The sequence below is a fragment of the Callionymus lyra genome, chromosome 13, assembly GCF_982586985.1.
Source record: "Callionymus lyra chromosome 13, fCalLyr1.hap1.1, whole genome shotgun sequence".
Taxonomy (NCBI): domain Eukaryota; kingdom Metazoa; phylum Chordata; class Actinopteri; order Syngnathiformes; family Callionymidae; genus Callionymus; species Callionymus lyra.
Genome location: NC_141830.1, coordinates 16,228,319 through 16,241,597, shown reverse-complemented (window position 1 = coordinate 16,241,597; position 13,279 = coordinate 16,228,319). Strand labels below are relative to the sequence as shown.

Sequence of the window (13,279 nt, the reverse complement as noted above, 5' to 3'; positions counted from 1 at the left end):
CAAATTGATGTTGTTTTCAATACATATGGTTTGGCTTGTCCAGGATTTATGCAACACTGGACCTAAAACTAGTACTTGGACATCTTATTCTTGACCACCATAGGGGATATTCAGCAGCAAGGAAATTAATCGCAGCATCAATTGCCTAGACCAGTGGTCCCTAAAATCTTTTCCAACTTGGGGCCCACTTTTAAGTCTCAAAAACCTTTGCGTCCCACCTCTGACCCCTTAAAGGCATTATAATGTGTTCTCGGAGCACTATTTTTAATTTATTTTTCAAGATTGAACTTAAAGGACTTAATGAAAATGTTTAATATCATTTTAATTAACTTAACTAGTTTAAACATTTAAAATATTATTATGAATAAATATATATATTTTTAATAATTACATCCACCCTCGAAAAAAAGACACCATTTTGGAAACGGTTTTGCGGCCCACTTGCAAAACCTTCAGTGATTCCAACGGGTTGGGAATCACTGCCCTAGACAAAGTTTGTTAAAACAGACATCAAAACAAACCAATACTACTAACAAACAATACTAATATCAGAAATAAAAGGACTTTTTCCAGCCAATTTGACACCAATATCTGATAAAAACCTAACAATTTCCATCTCTATTCTGCAGTTGATTCAGAACTCTGCAGCGAGAATTCTGACCCGCTCTAGTAGAAGAACTCACATTTCTCCGATCCTTAAATCTCTTCACTGGCTTCCAGTTTCTTTCAGGATCAACTTTAAAATTCTGGTTCTTACTTTCAGATCTATTCATGGTCAAGCTCCTCCTTCCGCAGTTCCAAAATGTATCACCTAGGTGTCCATAGAGAGTGCCTGTCCAGGGTGTCCACTTCTTTGGTCTCCATTGGACCATAGCAAAATAAACAAAAATACTAAAAGTACTCCAACTGCTTTCGTTTTAAACTGATTCATGTTACTATTGGACTCGAAGTCTCGCGATCACGCGACTCTCCTTCTGTTGCCCTTTAACGCCATCTCTGTGGTGAGGAAGTCCAGCTGTGATAAGAGCAGCGCGGCTGGAATTGTCAAGCAGATGGAGAGTAATTGGGGTCAAGAAAAAGAAGTCAAGAGACTCTGTTTCCTACGGTTGTGTCACGGATCTGTGTTTCCCCGCGTGGCGCATCACTAGTGTGTGTGTGTTTAACCTTTTTCATTAAGATTTTTTTTTAAAAAAGCAACAATGATGGAACCTGTTGGATAATATATAAACATATAGTAAAATATATATAAAAATATAATACATTAGTATGTCATATGCAAACAGTAAATTGTCCTGGACTAAATTAAAATAGAAGGGTTGTGATGAAAAAAATAATCTGACATCAGTTGTAAATTCCAATTCATTATAAAGCCCACATTATAGACATTATAGAAATAAAGTAAAAAATAAACATGCACTGTCACAAAATTGCTTCACTCAAATAATTACAAATTAAGGAAAATAACAACCTCAAATCAATTAACATTTATCAAGATCGTTTTAATAGAAACGAAAAAAACAACCTTATCTTTTCCCAAGTTAAATTGGACATCATTCAGTCCACTAGATGGCACTCTCTCCAATTGAATCTTCTTTTGAAAACCTATTCCATTACAGCCTAACATGATTTTTAAACTGATGGGGTCTCAAGCAAAAAATAAATGATGGGTTGGTGCATATATATTTAAATATGTATATATATATATATATATGTGTGTGTGTGTGATTTTCGTATTTGAAGATTGAAAGTGTCTCCACTAAATACCAAACCTATTATTTGTCAAATAAAAAAATACATTTAAATTAGGCCCATCTATTCAAACTTCTCAAAATATACACTTTATTAAAGCTATATTATGGTTACGTTTTATTTCCCCACTTCTCCTCTGTGGATCCAGATCCATGTGTAAAATGTAACCGATACAAATGATCTATTGTTTTCCAATCCAGCTGCAGCATTGTTGCCAGGCTAGTTTTTGTTTGGAGCCCATTTACCTCTGTGTGTACATGCAGACTTGCTCCGACTTCAGAGGCCGGTTTCATTTCCTGCTCTGATGATGGATGGTCCTCTCATGCTCGTCCATCTCCTCTCCGGTCTGATGGGAGTTCCGTGAATACAGGAGGGGAAAGGCTGGACTAACAATGCAGCAGCAACACAGCTAATGGGCTTGTAACGGAGGGGATTCTGGCACCGATCTGAACGCCGGAGCCGTCTGAAGAATGTGCTGCCCTCCTTTCTGTGTCTGTCAAGTGCAAGTGCTCCTCCCGGGGATGATTCATTGTCTGTTTTTCTCACTTCTGATGCATAAATATTATGTTACCTATATCACTTGGCAGGGAAACATATTTTTTTTAAAGGCAGAACTCCCATGTCATCCCCATAAACAAAGAGCTTTTTAAACTGATAATTGGTTTGGTTAGCTTCGATAAACTTTAATTATCAGACAAAACTGTCCTCAGGAAATCCACACCTAATATCCCGGTTGCATACGTGTCTCCGCTTTTCCTGCTGTCCTCAGTCTGACTTCTGGCACTTTGCTCTTACTTCCACCGCAGCCATAACTTTGCAGAAGGTTAGCGGGTTCGTAATGGAAGTTCTGTCATTGTTAATGTTTCCACTGCTGATGATAATGTATCGGCCGACGTGTCAGTCACAGACAATTTCATATTTCAACTGCAAGCACGCAAGGTTCTTTTCCTACTTATTAGGAAGACGTCTTTGAGCTTTTTTTTTATTACTTTAAAGAATGACTACATGATAGTTTTTAACATTTTTCTTTTATATTCTCTCCGGGTCAAATGAAGTTGTGTTAGTAGTCAGACGGACACTGTCGTTACAATTCTGTGATAAAGTCTTGATGAGCAGATCTAAACAACCTCTAATTTCTATCTCCACGCAATAAACCAAGTCCCCCCTTTTTTTGGGGGAGCATGTCTTCTCAGATGGGGTCATTCAAATATTCCTGTAATCGCTCTCCTCTGCTGCTGAGTCTCTTCCTCCTGTGAAGAAACCAAATTATGCAGTATGAGAAGCTGGCTGGAGAAAATGTGGCCATTGCTTCACCTCTCTCCCGTGTTATCTTTTTTTCATTCCTCTTTTGAGCCGCCACTCATTTTGCCTCGGTAATATTTTTTTTTTTGCATTCGGTGTCAAGAGTGTTGAGCTACCTCCACAGTAGAGCGGCCAGCGCCGAGCCCAGCAGCAGCAGAAGCACCACCAGACACACGACGACTGCAGTCATCCCGAAACCTTCCCGCTCGCAAGGTCCTGTCAGAGAGGTGGGGAATAACAGCACAAACTAGTCATCTGGCTGCCCGGAAAAAAGAAAAAAGACCACGACTGTCACCTGGACTGGAAATGTAAAGACAATTTTTTTCCCTAGCAAAAGTTGCATTTCCTATTCCAGAAGTCATCATTTTATTTATGGGTAAAGCAAAAAAAAGGATACACATGAATATCACAATATTTTTGTTCGTAATATGGTATCAGGACTATATTGATTTACATTTTTGGTTTTCAAATCAAATCCTTACAGACTGTTGCTCCTAAGCTTTGGAACGATCTTCCTCTCTCTTTGTGTTTGATGATCTACTGACTCTTTCAAGAAACATCTCAAAATGTTTTCATTTGTTCAGGCTTTTCCTTGATTTTCTGGAACTCCTGTGTTGATCTCAGTATTATGTTGATCTTTAAAGTATATATTTTATTGAATATTGTTTTGATAAGCGCTTTGTGACCCTGGTCTGGAAAAGCGCTATATAAATACAAATTACTTACTTACTTACAGTTCTTTTATGGTTTATATTTTAACAAACAGTTTTTAAAATATAATTATTTGATTATTTATTTTACAATAAACGTGGAAATAGTAGCGTTGCAATTTAACCTCCGGCAGCTGGATGGCAGTCATAACGTCCAATGAAATACCATGAGCTCTGAGGGCGAGAGGATACGGTCGACTTTAGCGGCTTTTAAAGCTGATGTTTGCGGTCAATACTCTTGCAATACAACAAATTAAGGATGTGCTGATGAAGCTTCATGAAGCAGTGTCATGTTCTTTAGAGGTCCGTAGGTGGCGCCATGAGTTTAAAAATGATGTGATGTTTCATTAGAACAGTTGTTCAAAACAAAGGAAAATAGTGCAGAGACCGCCATCTAGTGGACTCTGAAAATAATGACACTGCTTCATGAAGATTCATCAGACCATCACTACCTAAAACATAATATTGTTCCTACAGTATCAAACAATATATCCCCTTTATCGTGATAGATATCGTATCACCAGTTTTGCAAAACTGAGCAAAACCGGCATTAGGTCTAAACAGTAGTGATGGATGAGGCCTCATGAAACAGCTGATGACGTATCATGATACAGTGTCTTATTTTTAAAAGCCCACAAGATGTCACTTTCAGCTTTATAATCTTTGGCTGCGATCTTTTCATTCAATAAAACTTGGAATCAATTTCAAACCACCCAGTTGCCTTTAAAAAATGAAGACACTGTATCATGATACCACATCAGCTGTTTCATGAGGCCTCATCAACTCATCACCGATAAATAGGATCCCACCTGCAGTGTAGGTGGCAGAGCTGTAGCCCCGCTTGTTGCTGACCAGGCAGGTGAAGTGACCGCACATGGGCGCCATGGTGACGAACAGAATTGTTCCGTCCTGGGACACCTGTCCCACCGTTTTAGTGACGGCCGTTCTCTCGTGGAGCCAGCTGAAGTGGGGTTCGGTGCCCCAAGCCTCGCCGCAAACCAGCCAGGAGTGGGTCACGTTGATGCTGACGGTGACGTGGTGTACCGCTTCTGGAGATGGAAGATTCAGTTTGAATCAGAGTGGCTGATCGATTAACCAACAAGTCTGTGTCGTACTGTTAGTGAAGCTTCGTGAAACAGTGCCTAAAGGGATGTGAGGTTTCAATAGAATAGCTGTTCAAGGTAATGGATTATTCAGGAAATAGTGACATCTGGTGGACTTTGAAGAAAAGGAAATTGTTTTAATTAAGCTATATCGACTAGTAATGGTTTGACGAAGCTTCGTGAAGCAGTGTTATTATTTTCAGAGTCCACTAGTGGGCGGCCCCTAACCATTTTACTTTGTTTTGACCAACTGTTTTAATGAAGAATAACATCATTTTTAAAGTGATGGCGACACCTACTGACCTCTAAACAACATGACACTGCTTCATGAAGCTTCACCACATCATCACTATCAATACTCATAAGCTCCAAACACAGTCTTAGCCCTTACTACTGACCTGGGGTGCACCTCTGATCCCCTGCAATCTACCTCGTCGTCTGTCCCTAAGATGGTCCAGATCTCTATCGACACTAATCTAAAATCTAGAATCTAAAAGGGTTCTGTGGCTTCGGAAACACTGGACTCAACTCCCTCCTCCATTATGCACTGCAACAGTTGAAACTCTTTTAGGATTATCAGAGCAAAGATTAGAAAGGAAATAGTATCCTGGTTAATTGTGTTAAATTAAATAAGTAGAAAATGACTCTGAGGGTGCAAACCTTCAATAAAACTGCCAATAATATTACCCTACATTTATTATAGCCTCATTATTCAATACCCTTTTCCCTTTCTAACATTTTATGTTGTTGTATCTGTGAGCCTAATCGTATAGTCGCCTTCAGGAATGGCTGCTACGGAAGGAAGATTCATGAGAGTCCCCAAAATGTAATTATCTGTTGCCCCATGAAAAAATTTCCTCAACGTTAAAATAAAATCCGTTTTTGAGTTATCAACACGATTTCCTCGACAAGCGTTTTCCTGGACAACACGTTTCATTCAAACAGAGGAAATTAAAGTGAATTCAAACCGACGGCGACGTCACAGAATCCAGCAAAGTCTGATTAAAACAGGAGGCGAACTTGTGCTGATGAAGGCGACGTTCCCAGCCAAGGGCGTTTAAGCTTATCCGTTATTAAACAAGGATAATGGTGCACGGCTGTCCGAGAAGAACGGAGACGAAGAATCATGAGGGACATTTAAGGCTGTCAGACCCAACTGGCTCGGTTTCAACGACGGTAATGAGAGCAGAGAGAGAGGCATAATGTCTAGGAATCAGATGACGGAGAGTTCCAGAAGCCGACGGAGCAGATGTAGGGAAGAGCGGAGCTGATGAATCGATGCTGTTAGAGCAGACAGATGAGAGAACATGCAGGAGAAGCTTTGATGGAAAACTGGATAGCTGCGACAAAGTTTAATTCATGGCAAAGCCCAGAGACAATGGCCCCGGGGAGCAAAGCCAGCCGGCAAATTAAATTCTATGTGTTTTTTGATGTGTTCACTCGTCGGTGGCTCGAAATGAAAGAACTCTTTTTTATGAATGAAGGTTGGGCTGTATTTATTTAGAGTATTACTTTTTGGTAATATGAGTCCGAACAGATATCAATCTATTTATTTGTCAGATCAGACCTGGTGGGATTGTAATTGTTTGATTGTAATTATGCATTTATTATTTATTATTTTGTAATCGTATTCTTATTTTACGTGATTGTAATTCTCAATATAACCGTCTGTTATTATTTTTTTAAAGCTTTTTTTTCTTGGTCCTTATTGTGAATATACATGTTTTCCTTTATCTCATATTTAGAAAAAAATCTTTATATTCTATACTATTTTAAAGTGAATAGTTTATAAATATTTAATTGGAAAATGTTGGTTTACTTTTTGTTTTGGCTTTTAGCTTGATGGCCCCTTAAATCAGTCACAGTATATAATGTGGCCCCTGAGAACACACCTGTGTTACAGGCTAATGTTAACACAAACAAGACCAAGATTTTTTCTAGTACGAGAACCAAGACAAAAAAAACAAACAACAACAGTACATCAATAATTACAGTACAATAAGTGGTGTAAATACGACGAGTCACTAACAGTCACCTCAGTCTACTTAAAGACTGCATGTCAGAAAACGCTCACAATGCCATAAAGTACTGCAACAGGTAACACTCTAACTCATTAAGGCTGCTTTTATGCGATGATTGTCAACCTCCTACCATATTCTCTGACGATGCAGTGCGCCGTGGTTGTGGCCCCAGTTTGATCCTTGACTGTCACCGAGTAGACGCCGCTGTCCTTGCTGCTGTAGCCGCTTATCTGCAGGGACACTTCCTGCTTCTGGACGCTCGCGCGGATGTTGGGGTTCGTCCCGGCGCAGGCGGAGGTCTCGCCGGGACAAGTGGCGAGCGTAACTTTCCCCGGTCCGATCCCGGACTCAGCCTCTCTTTCCCAGGTTATTTCCGACACTTCCTCCAGGGGTCCGTGCTCCACGTGCGCCCGGAGAGCCAGCGCGGACCCGGGTAAGACGTACACAGGCTCCACGTTAAAGATGTGAATCGACATACCCTGGACACGGAGGGCGACTGAGGAGACAGAGAGGTATATGTTACTACTTATAATTTTTCAACATTTGTGTTGATGAGTAAAGAGCGGATGAGCTCAGTCATCCAGGGGAGACTCAGTGTAGAACTGACAATTTACCCTTAAAAAGGAGTCAGAAAAGGTGTGGAGTATATTTTTGGATGCCGCTTGGTCGCTCCTTTATTAAGTACTCTATCTATTTCAACTGAGAGGGAGCCATGGGGCTGACCGGGGACGAGCTGAAAAGGGTGTAGGGGGTTTTGGGTCATAGGATTTCATGACCTATTTGCTCCGGTTGATTTGAAGTGACCCAACTTTGGATAAGTGTGGAAAAATAAAGAAACATTGATAATTGGTTGATTCTGATACACAGACCTAAGAGCCTGAGCTGGGGTGTAAGTCCTTATCAGATCACTGATGTAAGGAGGAGCCTGACCATGAATAGATCTGAAAGTAAGAACCAGAATTTTAAAGTTGATCCTGAAAGAAACTGGCAGCCAGTGAAGAGATTTAAGGATTGGGGGAATGAGTTCTTCTACTAGAGCGGGTCACAGTTCTCGCTGCAGAGTTTTGTATTAACTGCAGGAAAATAAAATAAACTGTTACTGTAGTCGAAAAGAGAAGAAACAAACACATGGATGATAAACTCAAGACCGTGTTGTGACATCATTTCCATTTTACTTGTGTTTGCCCTGCTTGACCTCACAGCTGTTACAAGCTCCAATGTCGCAATATCGGTCAGGAGTGGACGTCAGAACGTATCTTACCAAACTTTGCTACAGCCTACCTTCGCTTTTGTAACTTGAACATCTTATGTTCTGAACATGTCTTTCTCTAATTGAACAATTGTTCATTATCCCCTGAATCCTCCCGAACACTCAACCTTCCAACGGCCTCTGCTGGAAACAATTTCTTTCATGGCATTTCGTACTGAAATAGGGATTCAATCATCATTTTTTATGACATACTTCTTCACAACACTGTCATTGCTATGTGTTATACGACTTTTCTCTCAATATTCCATCATGTTGTTTGAGTAATTCCAGGCCCCAAATTTATTTACAGTGTTGGATAACCCAGTGGGAAAGTTAATTGCCTTCTCCTGCAGATGCATGTCTCCACTCAGTGTGACCCCAATTATTTTCCACTAATCATCTTTGTACATTTGGCCTTTTGGACTTTCTCCATTATTTGAGAAGCTAATAAAACAAACAAACCCTTAAAGCTTGGTTTCCTTGCTCGTATGAATATGTATGACGCCTCTCGTCAGAAAATGTCAGCAGATGATTAATAATCTTTGAAAGCCTTGCCTGATGCGATATCCATCAAAACACATCAATATCCTTAAAATATTTGTCAAAACAGCAGTGGACCTCTGAGCATTCTGGATGAGGAGGATTAATCATCAGATGGCGGAAGATAATACATAATATGTGAGCATTAATGCAGAAAAGGAGCCAAGAATCCTTCAAGTTCTCATGTGTTTACATTAATTCAAGGATCTCTGTGTCCTCAGGGACCCCAAAAAAAATGAGCATCCGTCTTGTCATGAAGACAGACGCAGCCGTCTGCAGTGGCACACAAAAATAGAAGCTATTTTTTATGAAAAGTGTCACGAAGATCTTTTGACCGGAAATCATCAGCAGCCTGTTGCTTACACTGGAGGAGCACCAGGGCGAGAGTCGGGAGAAAGAAGCAGCCTTGATCCATGACACCTGAAGGGAACAGAGAAGCTGACTTAGCGACACGGCGAAAATGTAAGCTTCACAAGATTTTCACAAGATTAATCCAAAAATATTTAAGAAAGGGTGCTGAGGGTCTAGTGATGGTCTGATGAAGCTTCATGAAGCAGTGTCATGTTGTTTAGAGGTCAATAGGTGGCGCCATCAGTTTAAAAATTATGTGATGTTTCATTAGAACAGGTGTTCAAAACAAAGGAAAATAATGCAGAGACCGCCATCTAGTGGACCCTGAAAATAATGACACTGCTTCATGAAGCTTCATCAGACCATCACTAGTGTTAAAACATAAAGAGATGTCATTCTCTCCTGTATAATCTATTGTTTTGTAAAGATACTCTAATTAAAAGCTCCCATTGTTTTTTGGACTGACGGCGCCACCTGGTTTCTAAAAAGATGACATATGACACTGCTTCATGAAGCTTCATCAGCCATGTTGCTGTGAATTACTATCCAGATCCGATCTATGGTCCCCAAGCTATAGCCCCTTCATGTGATTGAAAACAAGCTAGGAAACTTAAGTTTTGAAAAAGAGAATATATAGGATTCTGGAGAGAGTATGAAGAAAGATAATGTTTATTCTAATAATGTGAACATTTTGTCGAGAGTTGGATCTCAACACCATTATGACACATGTTCTGACATAAACAGTGGTACATAAAAGTAATTGTATTAGGTGTTACAGATATGAAAAACAGAGATAAAACCCAAATATACACTTTAAAAAAAATCAAAACAACAAAGAGATTGTTATACCAAAATTCAGCCAAATTCCCAATCTGTTATTTTAACTTAGTTCTGCCCTTTGAACGAGAATGTTTTTGGCCCTGAGTTTGAAATGTCTTGTTTGCTGCTGTGATACTTTGCGTGGGAAGGACTGACTTTGTTGCTCAGTTTTTACATGGTTTAAAGTCTCATTTTATAACAAAATGGCATAAGACACTTCAGTTGAGGAAGTCTATATAGGAGAAAAGAAAAGCAGATCCCAGTGTATCAAGGAGGAGGGAAGGGTGGAGTAGACAGATGGATGGAGAAAAGAGTAAGTGAAGGATACAGTGAGAGAAAAGGAGGAGAGCACATTCCGCAAAATGTCTAATTATGTAAATAGCATCAAGGTAAACATGAATTGTAAATAGAAATCTGCATAATTATGGTTTGGGATTAGCTCCCTGCCTGAGGTTTGCACCATCCTGGTGCTTTTCCAGTTTTATTTGGTCACACAGTCAAAGAAAATCCACCTCCCTTAACTGTCACTTCTTCAGAGAGCACATGAAGCAAAGCGAGAGTGAAGCTTCTTTCCTGAAGACGAGTGATGTAACGATCAATGACATGTTCCTTTATTCTCCAGAAATCTTTTGGAAAAGTGAGAAAGTCAAAAGGACATTTCAGAGTCAAACAAGTGGATACAGTTTTTTATGAATATTAAATAATGATGACCATTTCAAATATGTTATATATGTTTTAAACTTCAGTTTATAGTTAACAAACTAGTATTTTTTGTTTACCTCATATTTGACCTGAATGTAGTTTGGCATTTGCAGTAGCGGCCCAAAAAAAACAAAACAAACCGCCAGCTTTCTGCCCTTGAAGACTCCCACGTCTCCTTTTGTCACGAGAAACCTTTAAACAATGAGGGACTTCCTACCAGGTCACTCGCTATTTGTACTTCAGCTCAATAAAAACTCGGACCAACAGGTTCAAGACAGTTTTAACCTCTAAGCCAATTATGCAAATGGTGGTAAATACCTTCACTGTCAGCAGAAATAAATGGCTTCTTGTGTTTCTAGTCGACTAAAAGCATCTGGGATGTGCCTCCTGCGGGACCACGGTTTTATATTTGTTTTCATTCATTCACCAAAACACTAGTGGTGTGCTGGTGAAGCTTCATGAAGCAGTGGCATGTTGTTTAGAGGTCAGTAGGTGGCGCCATCAGTTTAAAAATTATGTGATTATTCTATAGAACAGTTCAAAACAAAGGAAAATAGTGCAGAGACCGCCATCTAGTGGACTCTGAAAATAATGACACTGCTTCATGAAGCTTCATCAGACCATCACTACAAAACACCATCATGTTTTATCATTAGAGATAAAATAAATCAATACTTTTATGTTTTCTCCTGTTTATTTTAACTCGTTTTTAACTTGGATAATGGTATTTAAGTTCAATATTTAAAAAAAAAAGTATAATCTTTCTTAGAAAATGAGATGATTAAAGGTATTTCCTCTGAGAAATATACTTAATTATTCATGACTTTTTGTGAGATACATTTTTTGAATTTATTTATCAACCCATCTGATATTTACATTTACGTATTGTTGCGTTTTTAGGATCAGTCCCTAACAAAATGTCTGGTGAACCACAATGTAACTAGTGGGTTAAATTCTTATCAGTGACAAATAAAAACTTTTTTTTTTACGCTGAAGCCCATTTCTCAGCAAGTATAAAACAGCAGGTTCATTAAATACATATTTATTTTCTTCCGAAGGAAGTGTGCACAACAGAGCTGTTTTATATCCAATATAAAAGTATAGAATTCTCTGTTAATTGACTGTTAAAATGCAGTAACTAGAAAGTCCTTCACTGCAAATGAAATGCTCAACTTTAAAGTGATGTTTTTCTGCCATGTTTGTTCGCCTTTTCTCCCTAATTATTTTATAAAACTGTGGTCTAAATGAGGCGGATGCTGTGGAGAAGAGGAACAAAATGAAACTTGATTTTAGTACAGAATCTTTACTCTAATCAAGTGAGTTTACTAAAGATACTCAAAAACTGCATTTGAGTTGAAAAGATATTTTCACTTCTCTAACTTGGATTTTATGTGTTTACTTCGTCTTGTGTCACTTTCAACCCGCTCATATTCAACTCGTAAACTATTGTTACTGGAATCATTCTTTATCACATGTCGCTGTGGAAGGGAAGAAAGCAGGAGGCAGCCAAGCAGCCGATCTGCAAGGGGTGAGAATTGTAGTTTTGGCTGCTTTAATACGTCCCAATGTGGCTGGAAAACTACAAACACTTTTAAATTTAGTATTTTGAGCACCTCACCCATTCACACACACAGACTCATGGCAGTAGGCTGCGATGCAACGCATCATTCATCTCGCACAATAAGAGATAAAAGGAAAAAAAGGTGAAAAGTGGATGAAAGTCATGAGTAATGAGTGCAGATGTAGATCACGAAGGAAGGTCACGAACAGCATCTGTTATTGATGAGCCTATAGAATTCTGTGTATTGTTTAAAGTCTGCAGTTGAGTACCTACCTCAGGTTAAGACAAAAGATGTTGCTGAGTCCTTCCACTCTTTGTTCACTCCCTCCAAAGGTCACGCTGAAGCTGCGTTGGCTCAGTAAGATTAACGGTCCACCGGGTCGCTGGTTGGTTTTTTTTTCGCGTGAGGATCCGTGTAAGATGGACTGCAGCACCACTTGAAAACAGAAGATCAGTCCTGGCCCAGTACTGGTGTGCAGGCGTAACCTTGTTTTTAAGCGTCACCGCTTCCTCCTCCCAACACACCCGTCCGCCCCTGCTTTCCTGTACAGTAAAAGCTTCCCTAAATTCAAACAAAGCAATTCTCTATTGTTTCTGACTCAGCACACGTAATCTCCAGAAGTTCCTCACGTTCTCCCTCAAGACTTTTCCTTTACTACGCTGCCTGTGGTCGATTTAAAGGAAACCGTTGACAATACAGGAATCTTTTGTGCTCTTATCCAGCGCGGCCATCGATCGCCAGATATTGTCTCGATTTGAATGGAAGAAATGAGCCTGAATTCTCTTGTTTTGCTCTCTTTTGTGTGAAAAGTCAACCTTTTCCAGTCAAAAGGGAATTCCCCGCTGTGTGTTTTCAGCAAGTCTGGAATATTCCACTCAATGAAAAAGAGACTTTGACACTGATACATGGATTTTATTTTTAAAGACTTACATCAGGAGTTTGAAGCTCTTTTTCAAAATTCTAATAAGACATTTGAGAATAGTTTAATTATTTGAGCATCACGCTGCTGTATTCATACAAAGACTGATTGACAAAAATCTTTCTAATATCTTAATCAGCTGCACTACTGCTTTAGTCCACCTGTAAAAGTCTCTCTTTTTCTCAAGAGCTTTAAAAAGTGTTCTTGAGCAACGGAGATGAGACGTGACAAGGAAGTGAATTAAAACATTCA

General features: G+C 39.4%; 1 protein-coding gene across 1 annotated transcript; it reads right to left on the bottom strand.

Moving 5' to 3' along the window:
• Positions 1 to 2,758: 2,758 nt before the first annotated feature.
• Positions 2,759 to 12,596, bottom strand: LOC148067542 (uncharacterized). Its single transcript, XM_087805797.1, has 6 exons — positions 12,381 to 12,596; positions 9,038 to 9,094; positions 7,016 to 7,381; positions 4,571 to 4,810; positions 3,168 to 3,267; positions 2,759 to 2,999 (listed from the first exon to the last, which is right to left on the bottom strand). Exons 2-6 carry the CDS (start codon positions 9,087 to 9,089, stop codon positions 2,939 to 2,941), a joined length of 819 nt encoding a protein of 272 aa, XP_087661923.1. The 5' UTR covers positions 9,090 to 9,094; positions 12,381 to 12,596; the 3' UTR covers positions 2,759 to 2,938.
• Positions 12,597 to 13,279: the final 683 nt, after the last annotated feature.

Bases quoted from the DNA above. Each gene is read 5' to 3' on its own strand.
- LOC148067542 (XM_087805797.1), bottom strand. From the start codon at position 9,089: ATGGATCAAGGCTGCTTCTTTCTCCCGACTCTCGCCCTGGTGCTCCTC. The intron at 3,268-4,570 runs GTGGGATCCTAT...CCTCTCTGACAG, and splicing joins CTCTGCCACCTACACTGCAG to GACCTTGCGAGCGGGAAGGT. The intron at 3,000-3,167 runs GTAGCTCAACAC...GTTTCTTCACAG, and splicing joins CTGGCCGCTCTACTGTGGAG to GAGGAAGAGACTCAGCAGCA.